Source organism: Pipra filicauda, unplaced genomic scaffold (genome assembly GCF_003945595.2).
Source record: "Pipra filicauda isolate LSUMZ 115617 unplaced genomic scaffold, ASM394559v2 scaffold8_size5757611_pilon, whole genome shotgun sequence".
Lineage (NCBI taxonomy): Eukaryota > Metazoa > Chordata > Aves > Passeriformes > Pipridae > Pipra > Pipra filicauda.
Window position 1 is genome coordinate 5,103,650 of NW_024105087.1, and position 27,811 is coordinate 5,131,460.

Here is a 27,811-nt window from a genome sequence, read left to right on the forward strand (position 1 = left end):
GCATGTGTGTGTGGCTGGCACGTAGGAGCATGTTTGAGCATGCTTGGTGAGGGAGCACTCGCTGAGGTGGGGGCTCCGTGTCTGCTCGTGACTGCCTGGATGTCACTGTTTGCCGCGGGACAGTGACCTCGCTTGCGGTAACAAAGCTGTCTCTTCACTTAGCAGCCTGTGAAACAGCAGCTTCTCATACATCAGACAGTGCAGGAAGTATGAGCAGTCCTTTGATAAACTTGGTCATAAACACACTTCACATCTAGGTGCTCCAGCTGAAGTGTCAAGGACCGGATCTGGGGAGTGGAGGGAATATTAGGAAAGATTTGAGAAGTGTTTTGGAGATGAAAGCTCTGCTGATAGGCTCTAATAAGCCCACTGTGATTCCCCCTCTTGTTTTAAAAGTTCGTTGGTTTGAGGCAGTGCAGAAAAGGCATTTTGCCTTTGTCTTGACAACATGAGTCCTATGAGTATGTGTTCCTGGTGTCCTTCAGGCTGGCAGCTCACACCTCTCATGGCATTGCCTTCACACATGCCCTCATGTTTTGGGGAGAAAGAGTCTTTTGCTCTGTTACTAGGACTGGTGTAGGGCTGCCAGAGTTGCAAGGGGAGAAAAGGCCTTTTCCCTCCATAGTGCAGCCAGATTTGGTGCCCTCTCTGTACTGTGACCTCTCCCAACCCCTTGTTACAGGGCATGTCAAACTTGAATCTTTAAGCCAGAGGAATTATTAAATTGGACAGAGAAAGATGTATTGGTTTCTGGGCCTGGGATGTTAAGCAGCACATTGTAATGCAGACAGCATAGCTTCTGCACCTCCAGATAAATGGCGGGAACAAAAAAATTGTTCATTCTTATCCATTTTACTACTCAGCTTGTGTCACTGGCAGGCACTTCAGATCTACCACTATTTAAGTTTCTTGCAGTGAAGTGACATAGTCCATGTGGTGTGCTCAGAGTGGGTGAAGCTCTATACTTTGGACAATAGAAATTAGGAACATTAATGACAATACTAGTTGATTTGTAAAATGGCATAATCCACATAGACTGTAGTCTAACACATCGTATGTCATTTTAAAAAAGAGGAGTTGAACCAGTCCTTATCCACATTGCCTGGCCAGATTTCCTTTCAAAGTTGTTCATACCAGGCTTTTTATAAAACCTTCTGAGACCTATCAATGCTGCTTATGTTTTTCCCAGCAGTTGTGGTGAGAAGGTAGCCAGTATACAGTGGCAAAAGCTCAAGAACCCAAACTTGGGCATCATCTCTTATTTCTGGCAAACAGCAGCCTTAGGCTGAAATGCAGAGGTGGACTCCAGGGCGTGGCGAGGTGCTGAGGCCCGGATGGCTCATGAATGTGGGCACACGAGTGCTGCCTGCAGCTGGAGAACTATGGAAAAAAAATAAAGGGTGTCTGAAGAGCACGCTCTGTTCTCTTCCAGTGTTTGGATTACGCCTTTCAAAAAGCATACAAACAAGAAGGAAAAAAACCCTTGTTTTTTAAGTGGAGAAATGACAGCGATCATGCTTAATATTCTTAACCACCAACGTATTTTCTGAGCAGCTGCACTGGTTAGTGAAGGATGCCTTGGCATGAGATCCTGCAGAACCACAGAAATCTGCAGCTAGAAGTAGATGTCACCTGTAACACCGTGTTCTAGTGCACAGCATATAGTGATGCTGATCTTGGCATTGAAGTGGTGTGCTTTTGTGTGTGGTGATAATCTAATCTGGGAACATCATGTTTCACTTTGTAAACGTGACTCATTTAAAGGGAGGGGTACGGGAGGAAGGAAAAAGATCTCAAATGTGAAGTCTTGAAAAGCACCCGACCTTTGAACTGGCTTGGATTTAAAGATGCACTTAAAGAAACATTTCTATAAATATCTTCTAGTTTTTTGAAATGCATGTAACGTCAGTCTGTTAAGCTGTGCTTGAAGCTTCAGTAAGCAAGAAAAGCCCACATTTATTTTCATTTTCAACCTCTCTCACTTTTTGTGATAGATCTTTGAACCTGCTTTCAAGGGAGTTTTAATTTTCAGCATCTTGAATCCTGTTTGAAAATGTGATAGGCCAATTCTTAGCTAAAGTAAGGGTTTGCACTAAAACCGTAAGCCCATCAGACCAACCCCAGGGACAGGAGTTATCTCATCCCCAAAGTTCCTCTTCTATTTGAAATGGTGAAGGCTTTATTGGCTGCGTTTTTCATTTGGATTTATTGCTCAGTCTGAGCTGGCAACGTGTCATTTTGTTTGAGTGTAAAGCTGCTGTGTGAACATACTTTTATTGCTGGGCTGCATGCGGTTGAGACTGTGCCTTGATTTGAGAAAATACTTGGATATCCACCTTAAAGTCAAGTACTTGCAGCATCTCTTGAAAAGCTTTCTGGAACCGTAAAACAATGTTGAGAAGTTTGCTGCTGAGAATAATGGTCTGTCGGCTCCACTGGAATAGAAAATGAGAACACCAGAGATAAGAAAATGAGCCAGAACTCTGCAAAATTTGTTAAAAGAACTAGAAACACTGATTTACTGCATGGAAAGAGCAACAGGCTCGTTTTTGGGGAAGGTGGACAAAAGCAATTCCACGGGGTGGTTTGAACAAATGATTTGTCTCTAAATTGACATTGTAATCAGTTTAGGTGTTTTTTTTTTCCTCATTGAAACTAATTTGCTACTCAAAAATTGCAGACCAATTGTTTTATTATTTTTGGAGAAAATCTTTTTTTTTTAGTTGTCTTTGCATTTTATCTGCAGAAAGCCTACCAGCTCAAGACCAGGCCTCTCCCTTCGCAGGTGAACTAGGTACCACCTAACCTGAAAATAATTACAGCCACTACGTGAAATTAATTGAACAGACATCAATTATGCATATGTTCTTCAGAGAACATTAAGTGTGATGCTGTTTGCCAATTAATCAAATCAATTTTTAATTCCTTAATTAAAACCAATAACAACATATCTGGAATTTTTAACCACAGAAACAAATTCTAGTTTTCCTTTTTTAAAGGAAATTATTCCAGGAAATTAACAGTGGTAGCAGCCTGGGATATTTTCCTAATGTGTTACCCCTATCAGCACTGCAGCAGTTAGACTCCCTGTATCTGAATACTCTGCAGTTTTCTGGATAGGGAGGAATAGAGGAGCCCTGGGGGCACATGGCTGCCAGGAGATGGCACTGCCTTTGGTTAAAGAGAAAGCAGAGGTGAAAATGGTTCTAAATTGTTTTTCATTTACCCCTTTTACATACTCTGGATGTGGAACTTGTTTAACAGAACATCGGGAGCAAATTCTGCAGTGACGTTAAGCTGTGCTGTGTAAGGTTGAATTCATCATCTGCTAAGTGAAAAACACTGTGGTGAAAAAGTCCATTGAGCAGGGATTTGGTTTTGTTGGCTTTTTGTGGCTTTGTGCAATAAATCCTGATTATTCGGCGAGGCCGCGGTAATGCCGGGATGTGATGCTGTGGTCCTGATTACACGTGCTCCATGATGAGATGGGGAGCTGCTTCTAATGCACTAATGTGAGCTTTGGTGTGCAAATCTTGCAGCTGCACAGAGCCTGGGAGATCACAAGGTTTGGTACGGAGCAACACCCCAGACTTGGAATGAATCTGCTCGGACATCCTCTGTGCTCCTTCCAGTTTCAAACAAATTGCCTTTGGTGCAGAAAGCTAGATCTTTTTCACCTTGCTCAAGCAGCTCTGCTCTGATTTTGGGATACAAAGCTCCCAAAAACATGCTGTAGCTGGCAGGAGAGACCTGGGGGGTTGACTCTTTTGTGTTTCCAAGGTGGCTGGGTGAATCTGGCCTGAAATGTTTGCCTCTTACACCTCTTCTTTCTGTGTGGTGTTGCTGGGGAACATGTCTTAACTGCCATGTATAAATGTCACGTATAAGCTCTCTTCACATATACAGTCTGTGTAGCAGAGCTGTGTTTTGGGCATGGCAGGCCCTTTTCAAGGGGCATGTCTGCTCAAAGTTGGTTTTTTTTTTATTATTTCTGCAAGAAAAGAAAAAGTTAATAATTAAGTTATTAACTTGAGAACAGTTGGTTAAGATCCCAAGCATGCCCAGTGGGTGCAGAGCCCAAAGGGTCTGATGGCAGGGGTGTTGGGAGGCTTGGCTGGCACAGGAGCTGTTCTAGCCCTCAGGGAAGGGCAGGAGAGGGCAGGCTCTGCTAAGGCCCTGCCAGTAGAGCCGTGGCAGGGAGCTGGCCCAGCTGAACTCAAGAAGGCGTCACTGCCTTCCTCCAAGGTACTTACAGTCTCTGTTTTCTTTCTGTCCTAGGACCTCAGAATGGCTGGAATGACCCTCCCACCCTGAACAGAGCTGCCAAGAAGAAGAAGGTACTCTAGGAAATAGTGCCTCAACACAATTGAGTGCTGGTCACTTGAAAAGCAGTAATTTTAAGCTGCTCCTGGGAAACTTCTTGGCAGGAGAGGGAAAGAGAAGGGTTAGCAAACAAAAGCTTCACCTCATGAGCAGAAATGGCTTTTATGACTCTCCAGTATGCATTATCTCACTCAAAATATTTAAGCCTATAAAGAGATGGTGTTTTTCTGCTAAAGTTGTGGTTGTTAGTAACAACATTGATCCTGGTTTAAAGGAAATGCTTCTGAATGTTTTCATCTGCAGTAAAGCAGATGAATTTTGCAAGAGACGATACTTAGGCAAAGTTATGAGGCTGTGCAAATTGTTATAGATTATTGACTTTGCTGGAGCTGAAAGCAATTTATCCTGATTAAGGGTCTGACCCTGAGAGGTCTGTTGAGAGTAAGACAATTTTCATGATGGAGATAATGTAGTTTTGTAAAACGGATTTAGATTGCAGCAGGGCAGAATAACTGGGGACACTTGGCACAGAGCAGAGTGAGACTTTTCCTCCCCTGGTGCTGCTGTAGTCTGGAATATCTCCACAGCAGTTAGTGCCTTCCACTGTTCTCTGATCCTGGTGCATTTGGGAAGCAAGAGTTAGTCTAGAGCATGTAAAGTGTGGGGAGAACAAAAAAAAAGTTAGAGCAAGCAAGGGAAGATCTGAGTGAAGGTGAATGCAGAAGTCTGCCTTAGCCTTTGGGTTTTGGTCTCTGCAGCTCAAGATTAAGAAGCTTTTGGAGGCTGGATCAAGGACGCCTTGTGTGCTCCTGACTGCCCCAGTGCGGGGACGTTTGTCCCACGGCAGCCTGCATGCTGCCTTTGGGGCTTCAGGCTCTGAAGGAGAAGAAAGAAAGTTGTCAGAGAGAGTAACTGCTGGACCTGAGAGCTCAAGAAGCAGCCTTCTGCAAACAGGGTTTTTGTTACTGCAGCGTGTGTGTGTGTCACAGCCACAATTCCTGCCATAGCCAAGGCTTGAGGGTTGGCTCCCTTCTAAATGAGGAGTCACGCTTGTTCCCTGTTGGGTATTTAACGAATCTGTCAGTCGTGTTTCTGTTTGTTTCCCTTCTGTCCACTGTCTGAGGGGTGGTTTAGGATATTATAAAATGACTCACCACATGGACTGTTATAAAATAGAAACATCTGGCATTTCAAGCCGTAATTTTCAACTGTTTTCTTCCTAACTAAGAACTTATTCACCACTCAAAAGTTTATTGCTGTGATTCATTGCATTTATAACTGACTTTGGTGCTGGATTGGGAATATTTTTTTTGCTGTCCCAAACCACTCACTTAATTCTAGCATCACTCGTTCAGGGTTCTGTAATCTTTCCTTTTTTCCATGCACACCTCAAGACGTGCACATTCCCATGGAAGCCCTTTCTTTTGTTTGGATTCCTGTATGATGCATAGCAGAGGCCAGTAGCTCATTTTGTTGTTTCTTCCCTCTACCAAATGTTTCTGAAAAACCCCCTGTGTAAAGACTGGCAGATGCTTAGGGATGAATCTGAAACGCACCCATAATCTGTCTTAGCACAAACCTGTGTGCCAGAAGCTTGAAAGGCTTTCAGAAGCTTTATTGGAGCATGTTGCTAGCTGTGACCTACGTACTGCATGGACAAAAATACACCCTTGGAAGTGAGACACAAAAATCTAAATATAACGACCCAATAGTAAGAATAGATGTAGGTGTGGGTTAGTTTTCTCTTCTAATAGTGCTGGTCTGCCAAACCTCTGATTTGTGCCCTTGGCAGAGGGAGAGTAGCTCTGATCTTGACATGGCTGCACCCAGTTCTTGTGGCCAGGGGCAGGCTGGGATGGCTCAAGGCACTTATTACTGTGCAGCCAGAGGAATGGGTTTGTTTAGGCAGAGTGAAATCCTGTTATTTGTATATCCAGAGCTCTCAATTACTGTGGGGTGGGAATTCTGTAAGAGCTGGGCATTGTGCTCTGCCTGCAGCAGCCACAACAACATAAATGCACTGTTTGTTGGGTTTGGTTTTGGTTTTTTTTTTTCTTCCCCAGGTCCCTGATAACTTCCTGCCCCCGGTTCCCATCACTTCCCCCATCATGAACCCGCTGGCGGATCCGCAGTCTCAGATGCAGCAGGCTCCAGCTCCAGCACCTCCCACCGGTGCCCCCACCTTCCAGCCTCCGCACCTGCCGGCTGGGCCACTGCTGCAGGGTGGCTACCCACCTGCTTCCCTGCCACCTGCTGCTTCCAAACCCAGCACGGAGGGGGCCCCCGGGGCCCCAATCGGCAACACCATCCAGGTAACAGCCCTGGCACTGCATGGCTTTGGTTTGTCCATCAGCAGAGCCTGGCAGGGTGGGATCCTGTTGGCCAGGCATTTCCTGTACCTGCAAAGTGTACTGTGGAGTTTTTAGTCACTAGCGTTGTGCCATGCTGGCATCGTGCTGCTGTAATCTCCACCTGGATCCCACCTTTTTGCAGTTAATGCTATAGTCAGTATGGGCCAACAACCTGCTTCCTTCTGCAGCTTCACACCTTCCCAGAGGGAGCAACAGCAGGTGCTGATAATGTCACCTCCACACACCCACAGGGAAGAAACAGGAATTGTGCCAAGCTAACTAATGATGCCGCTTGGTTTAGTCAAAAACAACGTGTGGGTACAGTGACCTGGAAAAGCCTCACCTGTTCTCTGTTTCTCAGCATGTGCAGGCACTGCCAACAGAGAAGATTACCAAGAAGCCCATCCCTGAGGAGCACCTTATTCTTAAGACAACGTTTGAAGCTCTTATCCAGAGGTGCCTGCTGTCCGCCTCCGACCCGGTAGGTCACTGTGGTATTCCCAGAGTACCCCTGTGTGTGGGTGAACATGCTGGTACCTGTAGCACAGGTACCTCTCAGCCTCTCTTTTGGTCCCTCTAAAGGCTGCTTTGAGCAGCCACAAGCAACATGTGGGAAAGCCATATGCACACAGGGTGTGGACATCTGAGGTCAAAGCATAGTCCAGCTGCTGAGCACTTTGACTCTGGTCCTTACAGCCCTCAGCATGGGCAGAGCCTGATGATGAGCTATTTATGAGCAAGGAATTAACCCACTGCAGCCCCCTATATTGCTCTCTTCAAGGAAGAAGGGTTGGAATTGGTTACAGTTAACGTTTTGATGTTGATGGTTAAAAAAATTAAAAATTCTGAAACCTTCAGAGAGAGAGCTGTTGGTCTTTCTGTCAAGTGATCCCTGTGGAGGCATGTCCTGTACATTTGCTTAGCTGCTTCTTATAATTCAGAGCAGGAAGCAGCTGGTATTATGCCAGGTCTGGGCCGAGGCTCACATACGTGAGTACATGCCTCAGATTTTGATCTCTGATTTGTGATTTCTGATAACAAACTCATTTCAAAAGGAAAAAAAGACTAGCAGAGAAGTGGAAGGTTAACAGCTTTAACACAACCACTGGAGCTGGGTAGGAAAAACATTTCCTGTGCCAGCCAGCACTTTGTAAATGAGCCATCCCTCTCAGAGCTTCTCATTTATTTCTGGTGGTCAGTAAATAACATGTCACTCCAAAGCTCAGATGCTGACTGTTCAGCTCGTGCCTGCCACATGCTAAAAGATGGTACTGGTGGTGTGCAGAGGGCTTTGTGCACTAAATGTGCTTGCTTTAGCAGCACAGACTTGTGCTCCTGTTATGGAGACTGGGAGCTGAGCTGTCTGAGGGCTCTGTGGCAGTGGCTGTGGGGGTATATTGGGCATTTGGTGTCACTTCTGCCTTCTGCCTGCTCTACGGTTTCAGCTGCCTCTGTAGTTTTGACTTGGCATTTGCATGTATGTACTCCTCCTTTCCCCTGTGTGTCTCAGTCCAGCAGTTTCAGGGTGGGCTCACCCACACACTCCTTTTGCAGAAGCTTTTTGAGGCCATAGGACAGACCTCAAGGTTCATTCAATTGCTCAAAACCCTTTCTTTAAAGCTTAGAGTACATATATGTATATAGTGTATACTGCACACTCTTTGACTTTCTCTTCCTCTGAGTGCCCCTTCTCCCAGACAAAGAAGGCAAAAGCATTCTGCTTACATCTGCACCTAGGGATTGCTTTTCTGCTCTGCCAACACGTTTTGCTTGCTTCTTGTTAAGTCTCTCTGATTTTCTTAGGCAGAGCAAGTATTTAAGTACAGGGAGATGAGACACCACCCTGGCTGTACACATCAGTCATTGTCAGAGCAAATGCAGGCACTACTCGTTACATTCTAAAGGGGAAAATGGCAACAGGAAGCAGAGAGTGAGGAGGACAACCAGTTTGCACTTCCACCTCATTTCTTTGGCTGGAGAGATGTCCTGTTGTTTACTAGACACAATTTATTCTTCTTTGTCCTAGCTGACCATCTGTAAAATGAAAATAGAGTGTTCTCCTGTTTGCAGGTTTTGAAACAAATGCTCTGAAGTCATGTATCTGAGAGTTTGCCAGTCCAAAAGAACCAGCCAGTTTATCTGCTCCTCCTGGGGTACCTTTTCCTTACCTATCTCAGTTCCTTGACAGCATAACTGGCGCTGAGGAGTTTTCCACACGTAGCCCGAGATCCATGTGCCATGTTCTCCTTTATGTCCTCTGCCATCTGAACAGCTTCCCCTAATTTCTAGCACAGCAGGCGGCCATCAGCCTGTGTTCACCCTTGAGCCAGAGCATTCTCATAGACTTTATTTTCTCTCTGGACAATATTTAATCCAGAGAAATGTTTCCAGTTGCCAGGGAAAACGGCACTATGCTAAGTGAAGATGGATTGATATGCATACTGATTTAGGAGGAAGTTCCATTACTCTTGTGCACTGATAGCATTTCTGCCACTGCTGGCCACCAGCTTTCTTGTGCTCCTGCAATTGTAACCCTGATGCTTTATCACTGTTTTATTACTCTGGATTAAAATGTACATTTTCTGTGGATGTTGGTTTAAAAAAAAAGGTGAATAAAAATGCATTTCTTCAGCAGCTGCTGCTGCAGGTGGAATATACTGGGGTTATTTTAAGAACCTTTGGTGGCAAAGTAATTCCAGGTACATCAGTGGGTGGATTATTCTGTAAAAGTCATGGAAGCACAAAGGATCTGTAAGGACATTTTGGTTAAAGCTATTAGTTTTTCTGTTGATACTAAAAACTTATAGACAAACTCCCAGCTTTACTAATCACATGAGGAAAAATATAATTAGGATTTTCCATAAATGATGACTGAGTTGCACTTACTTAGACTTGAGTATCTGCATGTGCCCTTAAGCTCTCATTGACGTTGCTGGATACATGATTCCAGTAAGAATTTTATCCAGTTATAATGCTTTGCCAGTGAACCATAGAAAAATGTGCTGCAGCTCAGAATTCTGTCACTTTTGTATCAGCTAAACCAGTGGGTTTTGCAAATGACCAGTGGCTTTTGGGGTGCACCTCTATAATTTACTGTTCTCTGTAGCAAACTAGGGCAGTTACATATGGAGAACTACAGCCATATATCTTGTGGTCTTTCCTAGCAAAATCTGGGGAGAAAAGTACAGAACAAAGAATTCAAATGATGTGTTAGGAAAATGCTGTTGAGGAAGGAATTTGATGTGTCACATGGATCTCTTCACAGTGATAATCAGATCAGTATGGTGTTCTTAAAATCACTGTGTTTTAATGTTTTTATTTCTCTTGCAGCAAACCAAGAGGAAACTGGATGATGCAAATAAACGCCTGGAGTTTCTTTATGACAAACTTAGGGAACAGACAGTAAGTTCTGTTTTACTTTCCCCCACCCCCCGGTCAAACATTGCCCATGACTTCATTGCTGGTGTGGGCCCCTCTGCAATATGTGGCAGGTGCTTGTTCTTTCTTTGGAAGTGTGCTTCAAATCCATTTATTGGATGTTTTACTTCTTGGAAAACAGCGAGGTAGCGTGCTTGGCCCCAAATGCCTGTGCGGACTTTACAGTGTTTTGGGGTCATGTCGTGAGTGTTATGGTGCTGTGCAGAGACTGTGCTGATCCAAAGAGCAGAGCTCCTTGCACCAGGCACTGTTTCTCTGCTCCCAGCAGGAAGTGAGACACGCATCCTGGGGTTAAAAAAGAACCCAGGGGACTTAGATGTTGGAGGCTCACTGACTTCACTGGAAGGCAGATGTGCAACTACTTTTGAAGATCTGGTAATTTTTCCAAAGCCTTCCAGGAGGCTTTGGCAGAATAAAGGACTGTGCTTAGATGTCTTAGTACTTTAGGATTAGAGTGATCTAATCCTGTTATTGTCAGGCTGTGTTTGCTGAGCAATTAACTTTACCCCAAAGGCATAAAAGCCCAGTAGGTTTTTCACAGTGCCACAGTCTGTCACAGCAGGTCTCCCATCCCAGGGAATTGCACCCAGGGGCTGGCAGTGAAGGCTTGCAGTGCTGCAGAGAAGGTATGATCTGGTTGAAGTCTGCTGTTAGACTTCCCAGTGACTGTTCCCAGTGTGATGCAGCTCTGAAGATGGCTATCTCTAAAGAAAGGAACTTAATTGCTTCACCTTCCTGAGGGCCAAGCCTGACACTTGGAATTTCTGTTTTCCTAGCACTAGTGTAGGTGCTGTTTTTTCTTTCTGCTGACCTGCCTTGCCTGGCTTCCTTGCAGCTCTCTCCAGCCATCATCAGCGGTTTGCACAACATGGTGAAGAGCATCGAGACCCGCAACTACCAGGAAGGACTGAACATCCACACACACATCGTCAGCACCAGCAACTTCAGCGAGACCTCTGCTTTCATGCCAGTCCTGAAAGTTGTCCTCACCCAGGCCAATAAGCTGGGTGTGTGAAGTAGCCCTGCACTTGAAGTAGCCCTGCACAAGCCTTGACGGCTGCTTTTCCAAAGAAGTGCATTTCTACAGCAAACATGCAGGAAGCGGACCAAATGCTCGTCCTCACAGCATGTCGCGGTAGAGCGCTGACAAATGGCATTACACTCTCCCTGCAGAATACTTTGCTCTAGAAGGGCTCTGGAGCCCTGGTGCTTTTCTTTTTATTTTAATCTTTTTCCCGTTCCCTAATGATTCTCCTCTACAAATAGTATATTTAATGGATGACGTCCCATATTGTCAATTTTTAGGTGCATGTTACACTGCTAAACAGTGGCTTTTAATAACAGATGTATGTGGTAAAACAACAAGATAGGTTGTGTATCGGACCCTAAAACAAATTATTCCCTTCCACCCCGCTGTTCCTTATCCACCGGATTAAAAACAGTCTGATCATGTTATAAGTGTATTTGGTCTTTCATTTTATGAAGCTGCTTGCAGTCCGGTTATTACAACTTACATGTTAAATAGCTTAATTGTGCACTGGGGCAAACGAGCAAAATAAAGGCTAATGTGATATTTTCAATAAATGTAAATTTATTAAAATGTGTCTTTATGAAGTGCAATGTAGAGACTTTGAACCTGGAGTACAGTGAGGTGGCTTTCTGTTGTGTCCTTGGCACAAGGACATTTTTCTTATTCCATGCCTATCACTGAAAGCTCTGTGTAGGACACAGAAAGAACAGCAGTTGAAAGAAACGTCTGGGTTTGGAAAAAAAAAAAAAGAGACAGTTTTGCGTGAAAACTACCTAAAATATCTGTGCCTGTGGACTGTGGATTTGGCAATGCATACTGCATGAAATATTATAAATAACAATGTAATCACTGCTCACTCCTGTGACTTAAACAGATTCGTCAGGCAAAACAATTTTATTTTCCTTTCCAGCGTTTTCTTACCTCATAAGCATTTATAATTGGTGAACATAAAGCATCGATTTGGAGTTGCCTTGTTTCAGGAGTTTAAAAAACAATTGGAGTAATTTTCTTCCCCTTGACCTAGGTTATAGGTTTCTAAGTAGCGTTATAAGTATTCCAATACTTAAATTTAAGTATACTTATAGCAGTGTATTCAGTTCCTGTGACTTGGAAGATTTGCAGGTATCTTTTATTCGTCGTGCCCTTGATGAAAACTCTGGTGCTGGCTGAATCACATCAGAAAGAAACTGGTAATAAGGAAGTGTGAGTCTACCTCAGTGGGGAAAAACATGCAGGTCACCAGCTCCAAACCTGATTGCTGGGACAATGTTATCTAGTAAATACTCTGCCAGATGAGAATGATAACAGCTTGGTGTGCTCTACCTTCCTCGCCTGTGCCTGCTTTCTGCAAACTTAGAATGAAATGCTGGGGCTCTGAAAATAGGGGAAGGCAGGAGGGGAGAGGCTGCACAGAAGCAGAAATGTTGACACCTGCAGCTGAAGCGGAATTTGAGCAGAACAGTACCCCAGGATCTCTGCACAGTGTGGAGAAGACTGCTGGACTGAACTGCAGTGTTGGTGCCTCCCTCAGGGCAACTGGGCACAGTCTGGCCAGATAAGCACCCTTGTATCTTGATTCGAGGTGGAAAAGAACAAGTTTTAAAGGAAAGAACACATTCAAAGGTAAGCAGGAAAAAATAAAAATAAAAACTCAGTAGGGTGGAGAGCAGGTGTGCTGGACTGGCCTGAGGTTTCTGTGATGCGCTGTTCAGCAATGAAAACTAAAGACAATCTTGGTATGTCAGGATCAAACCAGTGGGTAGGAGGTAATGCTAGGGGAATTCAGGAGCTGGTCGTGCATATGCTCTCACTGTTTTTGGGAGTACTCCTGGACAAGAAGCAGGAGTGGTGGCAAGCATTGGTTTGTGAAGCTGGCTGTTCCTGGCAGTAACACCTGTAGAGACTTCATGGTGGTGGCAGAAGTGGGATGCACTCCCGTGGGTGCAGTGTGCAGGGTTGAGGGCAAAAGCATTGATGTAAATTCGAAGCTCCTAAGTTGGGACTAAGAAGAGCACTGGGACCTGAGATGATTAGTGGGAACAGCTTCTCTGTGTGATATGGCTTTGTAAAAGCCAAAGAACGTTTAGTGGCATTGCACAAACCTTTGTAAGACTTCCATTCATATAAAAAAGATGCCAAATGAGAAGGGACTTAGCAAGGCACACAGATGTCAGGGACTGATGAGTTTATTTAACAAGAAGAGATTAAATAAACTTTGCTTGTTCACCTTGTGAAGAGCACAAAGGAATCAGGTTGATTGGAATTAAAGAGCAGTGTTAGCATGAGAACAAATGTGGTATGAGCTGACCAGGCATAGGTTTGTTCTGGAGATTGAAGTGGTGAAAAATGAGACCACCAGATCAGAGAGAAACACTGGGGGAGGGGGGGGGGGGTTGAGGTGATAGTATCTCAGAGCACTCTGATGTTGCACCACTGTCCTGGACACTGTCAGCAATGGAGTAATCTCGCTCTCCTTGCTGAAAGGAAAGCTCATGCCTCAGCACTTGTCTGGAGCTCAGGACCAGAAAACTGCACCGACCAAATACATAACAGGAGTGGATGCAAATATCTGCTACTTCTCTGCTGAGAGCAGCCGAGATGAATTATCAGTTATGCTGCCGTCTGTTCATATCTTCAAGGAATGCCAAGCAATTAGCCACCCATCTGATATAAATGCAACGGCCGTCTTCATTTACAGAAGGCAACGAAGCCCTGCCAAGTTATGCTGCTAAAAGAATTTGGCCCCAAATAGCCTAATTTTGATCTCACTGAGCGAGAAGAGATTTATACCATGGCATTAACACCAACCAAGCTACTCCTCTGTGAGGCCCTCCAAGGCTGTGGAATTAAAAGAAAAAGGGATGGAAGGAGATTCAAAGACGCAATCTGGGCAGCAAGGGGGTTGTCCGATGGCAGCTGACATGAGGAGGTACCTTGCCACTCCAGCAATCACCATCCAGGCAAAAAAACCAGCAGGAGAGTCTGTGGGAAAGGGCAGTGTTAATGGAGTTGTCTCGTACTTGCTGGCAAATAGGTGGGGATGTAGCAGGGGCAGTACTGCAGAGGGGGCTGAGTACAGGCAGGACATCTAAGTTACATACTTGAGTGAAAACCTTTTTCTGCTTGTAAGGCTCTGTAATGGATTTACCTTGGTTTTGCTGGCAGAAGTCCAAGGTCAGCATTAGACATGAATGTTGCAGATTGTCTTCTAATTGCTGCTGCGTTTCTGGCCTGTGCAATGTTTACATCAGAGCTGTCCCATGTTGCGCCTTTCAGATGACACAGCTCCCTAACATACCCATTGGGAATGTGGGTTTACTGTTTAGTAACCGTCTTTTCTCTGCCCAGAAGGAAGCATATGCTAGACTGACTGGGCTATTGAGAGAGAAGGGAGGGGGTCTTGCTGCCATAGCTGTTTTCCCCAAAAACTATGGAGGGGAGGGGTCATGTCTTAGGAAGCATGGCAGAGACAGCACACAGAGCAGTGCCACCACTCCCCAGAGTTCTGCAGGCTCCCCTCAGCTTCATCCTCACCCTCACCACCATGCTGGTACTTCGCTTAAGCAACACAAACCCCACTGTGTCATTAGCCTGGCCGGAGACCCTGTTATGCCTGAGAGGGGAAATAAAGGAGACTCTGAGTCAGATATTTCCCTCCTTCCCCACTATCTGCAATCCCACATGGCTCCACATCCCTAAGGGTTCACTGTTCTGAGCTGCTTTAAGCATTCTTTGCAAAGGCAGAGCAGCATGTAGAGAGCCAGGCAGGGCTCAAAGCTTAGGGGAAAAACAGCCTTACACGGCCAAACATCTGCCACCAGCTGACAGCACCTCCCCTGCAGGGCATGCTGAGCATCCCGCTGAGGTGCCTGGTGCTGAGCTGAGCCGTTCAGCCTTGAACAAGGGCCAAGGCCATTGTCAGACTATACTGAGGAATGTAATAAATAATGTACTGATACCAGGAACAGTTTCAACATGTCCAATCTTAAATGGGTAATCTCCCAGCCTTGACTTGCTGTATGCTGAGTTGATAATTCTCATGTTTTCTCTGCCAGCCTTGCAGATCAAACAGATACATCACCAAATGGCCAGTCAGGATGGATGCATGGATACATTTCATGCAGTCCTCACTCAAAAGAGGCTAAACTGATTAAAATTCCTATGAGCTTTAGAGCTGAAAGTTAGCCACAAGAGCATCTAATTAAGAGAGGATTTATTAAGAAGCACCCTAAAAAGGCAACTGCAGCTGGCCTCATCAGTCTGGGAAGTACACAGAAAACTTTTTGGGAACCTGTTTTCTGAATTCTTTGCCAGGCACATAGGGAGCACTTTACAAACACTGAGCACATTATTTCTTGTCCCTCTGATGTTTTAGGCTTTGTTTCCTTCTTTACCACTTAAAGTGTTCATTTGAACAATGCTTTGGGATCATTACTTCATTTTTCATGGCAACAGAAAAGAAAAAAAAAAAGAGGCCAGTCTTGTCAAGATGTTAAATAACTGTGCTGAATGTGATGGTAGCAGGCAGGACTGAGTAGCATTAAAATGATACTCGGTGTTCACATGGACTACCTTTCATCATTGCTGCCCTCTTTATTTCTTCCATGTGGAGAATTCCAGAAGAATGTTTAAAATATATCAAAAACAATACTGGTTTAATTATATGCTCTCTGCTGATTCACTTGCCTCAGGGGGTGTAGTTAGTAATTAATTAGCACAGCAAGACTAATGTGCTTTGCACCAATATCACTCATAAAGCCACCCTCTGCTGGGTCCAGGCCTATGTCCCTAGCAATCATCCATCAGCAGTTGAGGCCAGTGCTGCACTGGGAGCCCTTTGGGATGGAGGTGAGCTGGTGTTGGCTTGCCTCCCCCTGCCACACTGCTCTCAAATCCTGGCAAGAACCTCCCTCTGAAGGGCAGTTTTGAGCATCTTTCTGAAGGCAGAAAATGGTCAGGTCAGATAACCGAAGAAGGACAAGTACATTCTGGAGCTATGTAACATTAGGGCTGAGGTTTTGCTGTTTCTTAAAACTCTGTGAAAATAAAAAATGTAAAACTCCTTGACTAAGACATTGCCAAGCCTTTTGAGCCCTTTGCAGCCTCAGCTCCAGAGTACCGTTCCAGCCTGACTCACCTCAGGAAGGCAGAGAGCCTCTGGGTCTCCTGTTGCTTGGCAGCAAGGATTTTTGCTGGCACAGGTATCACCCTGAGAAGCTGCTGCTGCCCACCCACATGCTGCCACACAGAGCACAGCACAATAGACAGGTGCCATTGGCAGGTTTCAGTGAATCCCCCTGTGCTGCTCTCTGAAAAGAAAGGAAAACACACTTTCTCTAAGGGGCAGTACCTAACTCCAGCAGCACTGCTGAACCCCAGCAAGTCCACGATGTTTTCTGCCTGAATAGGAAGCTCCACAAGATTTAGGTCTTTGTCCTTTGTTCTTGTGTTCATTGTCTGACATCAGTGGCAGAAATCCGCCAGTGAGGTATTCCCAGGCTTGTGTCATGGGCAGCGTTTCTCACCTCAGTGCAGATGATGGATGAGCCCTCTCTTGGTGGCAAGGCTGCAGAGGATGTGTGATCACTTGCAGGGAGCACTGAAGCACAACTCAGAGCCTGTGCCTATCTGTTAAGCAGCCTGGTGCAGCATTTCAGCCAGGTTCAGAAAGGCACACTCTGGCCCAGGGGGAATCACACGCTCGAATGCTGCCTGCGAGCGGATTTGAGTCTGTAGGCCAGTCCTCTGGCCCATCAGTGAGGTGTGAGCAAGAGCTGTGCTGACACAGATAACACAGTGAGACTCATTTGAGGTTAACACACAAGACAGCACCAGGGGCTACGTACAGGTCACCTGAGCCACAGCCAAATGTCAGGTGCCTCTTTTACCTGCACAGAAGAGGCATTATTGCAGCACAGGAGGCCAAACTCAGTGAGCAGACAGACAGGCATGACAGCTGAAAGTCCAGCTGGGATTGCCAGCAAAGGCGAAATGTGCATTGGAGAGGGAGACTGTCACGTTTCTCTCAAAACACTGCCTTGAGTTCTCATTTCCAGCATGTCTGCAATCATTACACCTTCACCTCAAAGTGCAGGAGACAAAACTAAGTCTAAACTACACTCAGGCTTTTTTTTGTTTTTTCAAACTTGCACATCCTTTGTTTTTAAAAATATGAACTCTGGAGTGTTTATTGAGAAAATCTCCTTTTGCCTTTGTTGCTGCTTTGGTTGCAGCTTCTCAGATTTCTTCTCTAGGCGATTTTGGATCACTGAATGTTTTCCAATATTATTTTTTACCAAGGGAAATATGAGTCAGATTTGCAAAGTTTTTTCTCTGCATTTCTGGTACTAGCAAGACCTTAATCTGACAGTCCAGATCTCTCTCTGTGGCATGTAGCCCTGACATCGTGATCTATGTAGACAGGTAGCTTTTTAAAAGAGAGATGTTTTCACAGCATCATGTCCCCAAATGTGCTGCTTCCCACAGCCCCTGCAGTGATCCTGGAACAAACGTTGATGCTGTCACTGAGGTGCCACTGCTTGAGCAGTGATTTCTGGGATCAGGGTGACAGTGACAGGCTCCACTCCCACACTGTGCAATGACACTCTCAAAGGGGACACTTTGGTCTGGCTTGGGCTTCATCTGCTCCTCCATCAGGACCAGCAACTTCATGAGCAGTAGGGACCCCTCTGGAGCCAGGTGGGCTGGGTACCAGATAACATTCCCTTTCCAGTTTTGCTGCTGCACTTGACAAGCTTTCTCTGCATGCAGCCAGCTTTGCCTGAAGGGGCACGAGGACTTTTCCTTCACAGAAGTAACACAACAGTGTCACCCTAAGCATCAGCACTCTCAGCTCCCAGAGGACCTTTGGCCACAACATTTGTCATGTCATCTTTGCTCACTTGCTTTCCCTGCTGTGCTGGCTGTTCTGTAAGCAAACTGCTATGAACTGGAGATAAATGTGGGATATGAAATTTACAGTATTGTGTGCAAAGCCTCATAGAGGGACCTTTAATGAATGTGTTCATCAGTGACTCAAATTAGTAGGAAATCTTGCAAAGCAATTTGTGTCTGCCTCTTGCCAGGGTGGCAGGAATGTTTGTGGAAGGCAGCTGTAAGGTTTCGATGCCACTGGCATCTGCACGAGCGCACAAGACTAACATCTATCCTGTGCCACGCTTTAATAGCCTGCAAAATCCAGGTCAAGATGAACAGTTTCATCCTGCCTTTTCAAAGAGACGTGCTCCCTGGTCTCCATATTTCCTTGCTGCCTGGCAGCATTCCCACTTCGTTCACCCTGAGCTCTGACTTTCCTCCCTTAAACACTCGGGGCAGCATATCCGTACGAGCCGTGGTGTGCAGAGGTGAGCTCGGGCTGTGCAGTCTACTTCTGTAAGCCCAAGGGTCACCCACAGCATGCCCAGCCAGGGAGCAGCTGGTGTGTGAGGGATGAGGGCTTCTTTCTGCTCCTGGACACTGAGAGATGGAGAAATCATTAAAGGATGGAGTCTTCTCTCCTGCCTGCCCCCATCATCACATCATAGAGTCCAAAAAGGAAAATGGGTATCACATATTAGATGGTAGTAGGTATACTTGAAGTTAGCCTAACAATTGACCTTGACCAGAGGAACTCAGGGCAGGAAAGCACTGTTGCTGTAAATCACGGAGGAGCCGGTCCCAGACAGGGAGGAGGGCTGCTGGCACTCCTGGGCCGCTCCCTCCTTCCCTCCAGTCCTCCCAGAAACATTCAAAACTAAACAAAATGCATCACAGGCAAACATTTTATCTGGACTCAGCCTCTATTTCCCGCCTAATGACTGAAACCCTCTGCACGCTGCTTGTGCAGGATGTTCCCTGCTCCACAGCAGGTGAAGTGCCTCGCTAGTTAACAGTGAGCTACCTTCTGCCTGCCACTGCTCCGGGTCATCCTTCTGCCAGGGGTGAACTGGCCATTAACAACACCCATCCTGGCATCCCCGGTAACCTGGGGTCCTTCTTCCCCCGCACCAGCTTGGCAGCGGGAGGTCGTGGCAGCGCAATGGGGTGGACACAGTGGGGCGGCAGCCCCCCAAACCACACCCGAGCACTAAAACAACACTCGTCCGCGGTGGGACTGAGTAAAGAAGTGTGCCGGCTCTTCGTTCGGGTGTGCACTGCTGATAAAATACTGCCTGTCTGCCCGTTTGTTTTCAATGCCCACCTTGTCACTCCCAGTCAGACGAACTTTCCTAACCACCTCTTGAATACCTGCTTCCTGCACTGGGGCACCGCCTGCGCCGGTGGCGTCTTTTACTCTGCTTTCACGAGCTTCCACATCTAAAGGCTACTGAAACCCTTCTGTCCCGGGAGCGCTGGGAGCAGCCAGCAGGAGAGGTGCGGGCAGGAGAGATGCCGGCGGGAGGAATGCCGGTGGGAGGAATGCCGGCGGGAGGAATGCCGGCAGCAGAGGTGCGGGCAGGAGAGGTGCGGGCAGGAGAGATGCGGGCAGGAGGAATGCCGGCAGGAGGAATGCCGACAGGAGGAATGCCGGCAGCAGACGTACGGGCAGGAGAGGTGCGGGCAGGAGAGATGCGGGCAGGAGAGGTGCAGGCAGGAGGAATGCCGGCAGGAGGAATGCCGGCAGGAGGAATGCCGGCAGGAGGAATGCCGGCAGGAGGAATGCCGGCGGCAGACGTACGGGCAGGAGGGGCCCGGGCAGGCGAGCGCGGCCGCGGGGACGCGCCGGGAGGCGGCCCCGGGCGGAGCCGGAGCCGGTGGCGGGGCCGGGCCCGGGGGCGGAGCGGGCGGCCGGGGGCCACCATTGGCTGTCGCTATGCGGTGCCGGCGGCCGCCCCCCGCCCGCCCGTCCCCGCCGCGCTGAGGGGCGCTGAGGGCGCTGAGGGCGCAGCCGGCGGCGCGGCGGCTCCATGGAGGCGGCGGCGGCCGCAGCAACAGATGCGGCGGCGGCGCGTCCCTGCCGCCCGTAGCCGCTGCGGGGCCGCGCTGCGCGGGGGCCGCCGCGGCCCCTCATAGCGCGCCGGCGGCGGGATGGCCGGGCCGCGGCGGGCGGCCGGCGGCGAGGCGGGCACGGCGGGCGCGGCGGGCGGCGGGCAGGCCATCGTCTGGCGCAACGTGGTGCTCATGGGGCTGCTGCACCTGGGCGCCGTCTACGCGCTCAGCCTGGTGCCGCGGGCGCAGATCCTCACCCTGCTCTGGGGTGAGTGCGGGGGCTGCGCTACAGGTGGGGCGGGGGGCGAGGGGTGGCCCCCGGCGGCAGCGAGCCGCGCCTCGGTGTCCGTGTGTCCGTGCCCTGTTTACTGGAGCGGTCGCTTTTGTTCCCGAGCCCCCCCCATCCCGGCCGCTCCCGGGATGCCATTGCCAGCGCCGCGCCGGGCCCTCGGTTGCTGTAGAAACAGGAGGCGCTCTCCCTCCGGTTACATTTATCAGGTTTTTTTCTGTTAAACCCCCCTCCAACCCCCCCCCACCCCCCCCGTAAAGCAGCGGATGTTTCGGTTTAAAGGTCTGATGGAGAATCTTTTCTAGATGGTTGGGCTGTTTCCCCTTGTTACTTTCTAAACATCCGTGTTTTCCTGCTCCGGTTTGGAGTAGAAAATTACCTCGTCGTTTCTTTCTTGATACGTCTTCTCATTGGGGGGGGGGGTGTGTTAAAAGTCGAGGAACAGCTTTAAGATGCCGGCACGGAGAAGATGAATCCGGCGGTGTTTTCTGAGGTGAGATGGCTTGCTGTGCCTGTCTTCTTTCTAGCCGTGAAAAGCCGAGGATTCAGTTTGGGAAAGAGAATATGAAATACAACATCTTTTCTTCCATCCTACAGCGAGGTCCTCTTTTCTCTACAAAAGAATGATGCTGGGAGATGAGCTACATAGAAGCACTGCAGTATTGTGCCAGGTCTGTCAGGGTTTGTGAGACTATATAGATGGTGAATGTCAGCATCATCCTTCACCAGAGAGATCTGTGTATCGACTAATATAAATCTCAATGGCCAAGAGGATAAAAACTTGAGTGCTGCTTACAGCTGGTGCAATTTTATGGGTAAAGGACCTGCTTTGGGGAGCTTTTTGAGTGAGTGGAGAACATAACAGCCTGGGACTGTTTTATACAAATAGAGGAAAGAAGGGTCTCTGCTGCAGGAACTCACAGCCATGGAATTTGGATTGTTAGGCTGCCATCATTAGTGTTGAGGTGGTGTTCACAAGCCCCAGCCAAATTCTTTAGAAATCAGGTTTATTTCTTCTGTTTGAAGAAGTCCTAAATCTGTTTTTCACTGGTTCGGTTTTTGATATTCAGTCTGTCTTAAACCCCTAAAAATAGCCACCATTGCTGTTTGCAGTTGGGAAATGAACCTTTCTGTCAGCTTCTCTCCTCTCTTTCTGTATCCCTGGAGGGGACCTGGATTTCACTGGCTGTGTGGTTTGCACAGTCCATGACCTGGCTTGCTCATGACCAGAAGAGGTTTGCTGGGTGGTTTTGTTTTGCATAGTTTCCTTCTGTGAACCCTACTCCTCTCACCTCCCTATTCCTGGTTGTGTTCAGGCTGATTTCATAGTTTACCTTGGCCATAGCTTGATGGTCAGGGAGACCAGGAGAGTCTGTGGGAGCTGTGTGGCCAGAATGCACAGCCTGTGGTCTGCTTTCAACCCTTTTAGGTCCTGTAGCGTGCAGGCAGGTGGGCTTTCTTTTTCTGTTTTGCCTTTCCAAGAAGACAAGTTGAAATCATCTCTGATTTCACTTTGCTTAATTACAGAAATCCCTGAGGCTGGAGCCCAAGGACAGAATTGCCTATTCAGGTCTCCATCATCCGAGGTATTTTTTCCTAGTTGAGATTAAACAGATGCTAAATAATAAACAGGTCTTAATGGCTTTGCAACTTAATGCCTTTCTTGCTGAAAGTGAGAGCCTCTCATTTCTTGACATCGTTATTTTTAACAGCCACCCTAAAGCAGACCACAAAGTTTTTACAGGAGTTTGGTGGGTGGTTTTTACAGGGGCTCCACAGCAGGAGGGAGTGCATTGGCTCCAGCTGTCCTGGACAGCTGGACACTCCAAGCTGCTTTCGCATCTGGCTGCTGCAAGGTCTGCTCCCCTCAGAGGGGGTGAGCAAGGTGAAAGTACAGACTCTCCTGCTGAATATGTCAGACAAAAGTAGCTTTCTGTCAGGCTGGAGACCTGTTTCTGAGGTCCCTCTGAGAGACTCAGGGTGCATAAGAAAGGGTGGCTGTTGCTCTAGTTAGCAAACCCGCCTTGCTTCACTGTGGAAGGAGCCAACCAGTAAAGTTGTGTCAGAAGGAAAAAGTGTCGATCAGATGTTTCCCTTGCCCTCCCCAGTTCTCAATGTCTCCTTCCCTGTGTGGATCAGCTGTGAGGCTGCCTTTCTGTGGGTGCTGGCTGCCAGCCAGCCTTCCGAGCAGGGCTGGCACACTGGCAAAGTTGGATGGCAGGTACGAGTGTAGTGTCAGGTAGTGCAGGGATGTGTGTACGCTGAAGGGTGCAGATGGAGGAGCTGCAGCCTTCCATGCATCCCTCCGTGGTTTTCTTTCTCCTCCCAAGCTTGCCTCGGACTTGGGAAGCTTCCCAGTGACCCTCTGCAAGCCCTTGGATTGCTCCCTGCCGTGTTCCCCACCACTGCTGCCCCCCGGGTAAGCTGTGGGAACAAGTGTGCAGGGAGTGGCACGCCGGTGCTGGCTGTGACCTCCGTGGTGTCTGGCAGGAAGTGGGCAGCTTCCCATGACTCACCACTGCCTGCTTGGCTTTTCACTTTCTCCTCCCCCAAGACATCCACCTCTCGGTGTGTTCTCCCCTGGGGGTCTGGGTACAAAGCCTCCCTCTGTGCAGGGTTTGCTTTCCTCCTTCTCACCTCCGAAGGCAGTTGATTCACCACCAATTGCAAAGCGGAGCTGAAATGCCACTGTGCCACCTAGAAAACAGCTGTTCAAGCCAAACTGCCTGCTCAGCAGGGCTCATTTCCATTGGTAATTTATTGACATTTGTCCAGCTGTACATAATAGACAATGGAAAAACGCTGCCAAGCGAAGGCTCAGCTGGTTGTTTACTCAGGATTATCTGTGCTCCTCTGTTCCCATTGCCTCCCACGCTAACACCTTGAGGCCCATGTTACAGCTTCCTGCACCCCACATGGAGCTAGGGTTGCAAAGGGATCCCAAACAGCAATCTGAGTGGTGCAGAACTGAGGATTTGAATTGGTGCAGATCTGGGAATTGGGTTATCTTTCAAGGGAAGTACAGATAAACTGGTTAAAACATAGGCTTTCAGGGCCATCCCAGTGCCTTTGTGGAATTTGATTTCAGTCCAAGCTGAACAAAAACAATAAAATTACTCATGTCAAAATTTTCCATGAGCTGGGAGATGCTTTGACCCAAGAGGCAGCAGACGGTATGTGCAAGGCATCGAGCAGCCCTGGGCTGTGCCCATGGGACAGCCATGTAACCAGCCCAGAGGATTTGGAATGTCCCCTGCTGTGGCAGCCCCATCTGGCTCACTGGGAGCTCTCTTGCCTTGCTCTTTTCCGACCTGACTTGTGGTTTGGTGCAGAGGTACGCAGAGAAGACCCTGTTGCCTTCCCCTTTCCTTCCTAATCGAGAACTGGGCAGCTTGCAATCTGTGGTCCCTCCTTCTTCTTGGTGCTTTGCTGTCTTGTCTGTGCTGTTTTGTAGCTGACAGCTGCTGCTTTGGGGAATCTCTGCACTCTGGGAGTTGTTGGGGAAATGTGCATTGAGTCTTGTCTGTCCCCTGTCCCACTAGTGGGCTTGCTGGGCATGGCCAGCAGGTTTGCCAGGGTTCACTGGCCATTCTCCAAAGGCCAGAGCATGGTGCAGACCAGGCCTCAGGGAACTGGCACATGGATGTTCCCCTTCAGGTCTGTCCTTGACACCTGCTTTTGCAGGGCTTGGAGCTCCTGGTGCTTCGCACCAGAGAGGTTTGGGGGGCAGGCATCAATCACCATCCCCTGCAGACTTGCAGAGGGAACCAAAGCAGGGTGGGAGCCCCTTGGTGTGAGTGGGGCAGAGACCAGGGAGTGGCGTGATAGGAGGTCTGCTGGCTGGGCCAAGCATGCAGGTGCCCAGGGAATGAACTTATGCCAAGGGGTCTTTGTGGTCAGCTGGGGCTGTGGATGAGGCTGTGGTTCGCTGATGTCCTCTTTTGGGCTGGACATGCTGCACCACCTTCCACAGGCCACTTGGTAGGACACTGTGCATGGCTCATCCCCTAAGTTAGTAATGTGCTATTAAATGATGCTTCTGAACCAGGAACCTCCTTGCTTCAGCCAACTCCATTCTGTTGCAGTCCCAGTGAGGTCATCTTTTTGTTTTAGGAAAGCAAACCAAAAAACTCTGAAATCCATGTACAGATGACAGGACCCAATGCTAACAGCTCCTAGCAGTTTCTTTTGGTGGGCTCATGACAACTTCTTAAAGACTCCATTCTGAGGGATCATGTGATGTGTAAGGGTCTCAGATTTTGGTTGGAAAAAGGTGCTTTTTAGTCTTCACGGAGGAAGTGCTTGAAGTAGCCAAATGCATTTTAGGAAACAGAACACTCCCTAAAAAGATTAAGCTTTTTACCTGTTTTAAAACCTTCTATTTCAGACTGCTGAGCATTACTGGTACTCACAGATTTAAAAACTGGCACAGGCGTGGCCACCCAGAAACCCCATATCACCTGGATGTGTTTGGCAGAGCTGCCTGCAGGACGAACGGATGTCAGTTCACAGCCGATGTGCCTTGCCAGAGCTTGGGGCTGGGGAGGAGGATGGCCCTGCTCTAACGGTGCTCACATGGGAGGGGAGGCTTGTTGCTGTTGTTTTAGCAGCTTTTGGGAGGTGTTTTAGTGCTCTTGAGAACGGCAGATTGTTCGTGCTCAGCCGTGGCGGGCCCTGTGCCATGCTTACCCACAGCTTTCCCCGCGCACGAGCGCTGGCTGTCTGGGAGCACAGACGGAGCAGCGGTGCTGCCCAGCTGCATCCCCAACAAGGCACAAGCTGCTCCCAGGCAAGGGTCTGGATCCTGCTGCCTGGATGCCTTCAATAAAAGAGATTAAGGCAATGGTGGTCTCAGCCCTTTGGGTTATTGTGGTGCCCGGAGGGCACCGCCGAGATCGTCGCCCCTTTCTCAGGTCTTCTGGTGGGTGGCATGTCTGTGTAATGAGGCACATGTTGCTGTCGTGCTCTGCAGATGTGAGTTTTATTGGTCTTGCTCATTTCGGAAGTCTTGGATATTCTTGAGTGCCACCTGCTGGCTTTCTGGTTATTGGCTGGTTTTAGTCCTCAGCCATTTCGAAGCACAGTGTTAGAAACTCTGCACAGACAGCTGTAAATAAAAAATCCTAGCTCCAAGGAAGTTCCACTTGGTACCTCCGAGACCTCTGTGGATGAAGAATATTGTCTCTGTTTCACAGACATTAAATGGTTCATGAAAACATCTCTGTCTCTCCTGCTACTACCCTGGCAGGAGCCCCCTCTGCATCCTGGAAACTGGTTATGCTCAGGTGATTTCTGTAGGCAAGGTTTTGGGTCAGGAAACAGGTAGCAAATGTGTTCTTCTTGGATACCTGTGTGGAGGTGTCTGCAGCCACCTTGTTGGGAACAGCTTGATGAACAGACAGACCTTTCCTCGCCTTACTCCCAGGAGAGATCTGTCTGTCAGCTCCTGACCGCGAGCAGGGAGCAGCTCTGGGAGGTTTCTGTGGAATACAGGAGGCTAGCCTTGTTGTCCAGCATTCCACCATGCTTTCAACAGCAGCTGGTCCACTAGATGATGAGTGGAGAAGAGGTGGAGCATCAGAATGGTAATTGCATCTCTGAGGTGCACATCTGCACCAGGGAATAGCCCTGCTTACCTCCAGAGCAGTTTTGGACTGGCTTTTCCTCCTCTGGCCCATTTGAAATCATTGTTTTACAGCTGTCACTCTTAATAGTCAAGTTCTTATCATGTTCCTTCCCTCCTAGCATCAAGAGCTGATCTGCCATCATCTCTGACAGGAATAGAGTCTTTTCTCAAACAGTGCTTCTCTCCTTAAAAATGGGATGAGCGCTGGAGCTGAGGATGGCTGTAACATGCTGTTCCCTCACCTTTCACGCCTGGGAATGGTCTGAGCTCTGTGTCCATGGTACAGCTGGGGAACATGCCCTCCCATGTAGCAATGCACAGACAGAAAAGCATCACAGAATCACTTGGGCTGGAAAAGACCCCTGAGATCACTGAAACCAACCATTAGCCTACACTACCAAGTCCACCACTAAACCATGTCCCTAAGTGCCACATCTACACATCTTCTATATACCTCCAGGGATGGTGAGTCCACCTCTTCCCTGGGCAGCCTGTTCATGGAGCAGGTGTGAGTGGGCAAGATCACACGAGAGTGCTCCTGTGTCTGTTCCAGATCCTGCTGTGAGATGCCCTAGTAGAGGGCACTCTTGCCTGTCAGATGTTTTGCCTTCCCCATTTTTCCCTCCCCTATTGTTTTAACTATTGCTGGAAGTGATTCCTTAAGGCCTTGTCTGAGAATTTCACAATGCTCAGCTGTAAGTATGTATTTTTATTCCCCATCGTGATTTCATCCCTGGTGCATTGGTGGTGATCTGTTTAGTTTCCCTCTGTCCTGTGTGTCTGGTGGTCACTGTGAGCGTGATAAAGGAATGGGGAAAATAAAATCTGGGTGTGTGCTGATCCCTGGATGCATGTGATGGTCCTTTGGTCCTGTGGGTTCAGGGTACTCCTGACGAGTTCCCACAGTTGGGCAGTGTGAATGGCTGAGTGAGCAGTGAAGCTGTTCCTCTTTGGACACCGGAGTGTTCACCCGTCACAAAGCGCTGCTGGGCCTTTGGCTGCACTGACCTGTGCTCCAGGCAAACCTGAAGAACCTCAGGCACTCTTTCCCTTTTACCTGTGCCATGACGACAGAGATGACAGCTGGATCCAGCAAAGGTAGAAATTCCTGTTGCTTCCTACTGAATTTGGCAGGATTATTGGCATCTGGGCTGTCCGCTGACATCGTGGGCTTGGCAGAGGCATCCCTCTGAAGCAGCCCCATGAAGGAAAGGTTTGTTGGCACCCCCAGAGCTGACTGTGTCAAACACACAGAAACCCAGCCAAGGGCCACAAAAGCCTTCTTTAGCTATGACCCACCAGCCCCTGAGCTGGTGCAGGCAGGCTCTGGGGAGTCATCAGAGATATGTGGCTCTAGCTTTTTATCTTTGGCCACATGTGCATGTGGGGATGGCAGTATACAGGCTCTGAGGAATTTCTATCAATGAGTCAGGATGGACTTTTCTGCAGGTAAGGGAAGTGCATTGGTTGGAGGAAGCCTCAAGGATCTGGGAGCAGATCAGATGCTTCTTCTCCAGGAGATGCCACTAGGCAGAGCAGTGTGACCCATGTGGACCTGCTGGTCTGAGATTGCTGCAACTGCTGTCAAGGAGGCAGAAGTGTTGCTCTCTGCCCTGGGAGTGCTGTGCTGGGAAATGTCAGCAGAATTTAGTATGCATCCTCATCTCTGCCTCCATCTTCCCTCCCTGCAATCACAGGAACATGCACTTGTAACTAACACTGATGTTACAACTGAAGCCAAGCAATTTCTTGTAATCAGATTTTATTTTTACCACGTAGGCTAACAATAAAATGTGCTTCCCCAGTGCAGAGCTGAAACATTAACA

General features: G+C 48.1%; 2 protein-coding genes across 5 annotated transcripts in view; both read left to right on the forward strand.

Annotated features, from left to right (window-relative positions):
* SEC31A (SEC31 homolog A, COPII coat complex component) overlaps positions 1-11,570 on the forward strand; it is a 41,369-nt gene extending 29,799 nt beyond the window's left edge. For all 4 annotated transcript variants that reach the window (XM_027738527.2, XM_027738530.2, XM_027738532.2 and 1 more), the window contains 5 exons: positions 4,279-4,337; positions 6,387-6,635; positions 7,036-7,155; positions 10,005-10,076; positions 10,948-11,570. In XM_027738527.2, the coding sequence (XP_027594328.1) occupies positions 4,279-4,337; positions 6,387-6,635; positions 7,036-7,155; positions 10,005-10,076; positions 10,948-11,127 (680 nt within the window). In that variant the 3' untranslated portion in view covers positions 11,128-11,570. The remainder of the gene's footprint in view (positions 1-4,278; positions 4,338-6,386; positions 6,636-7,035; positions 7,156-10,004; positions 10,077-10,947) is intronic.
* An 8,584-nt stretch (positions 11,571-20,154) lies between these two features.
* SCD5 (stearoyl-CoA desaturase 5) overlaps positions 20,155-27,811 on the forward strand; it is a 31,502-nt gene continuing 23,845 nt past the window's right edge. The window contains exon 1 of the mRNA XM_027738506.2: positions 20,155-20,338. Within this exon, the coding sequence (XP_027594307.1) occupies positions 20,170-20,338 (169 nt within the window). The 5' untranslated portion in view covers positions 20,155-20,169. The remainder of the gene's footprint in view (positions 20,339-27,811) is intronic.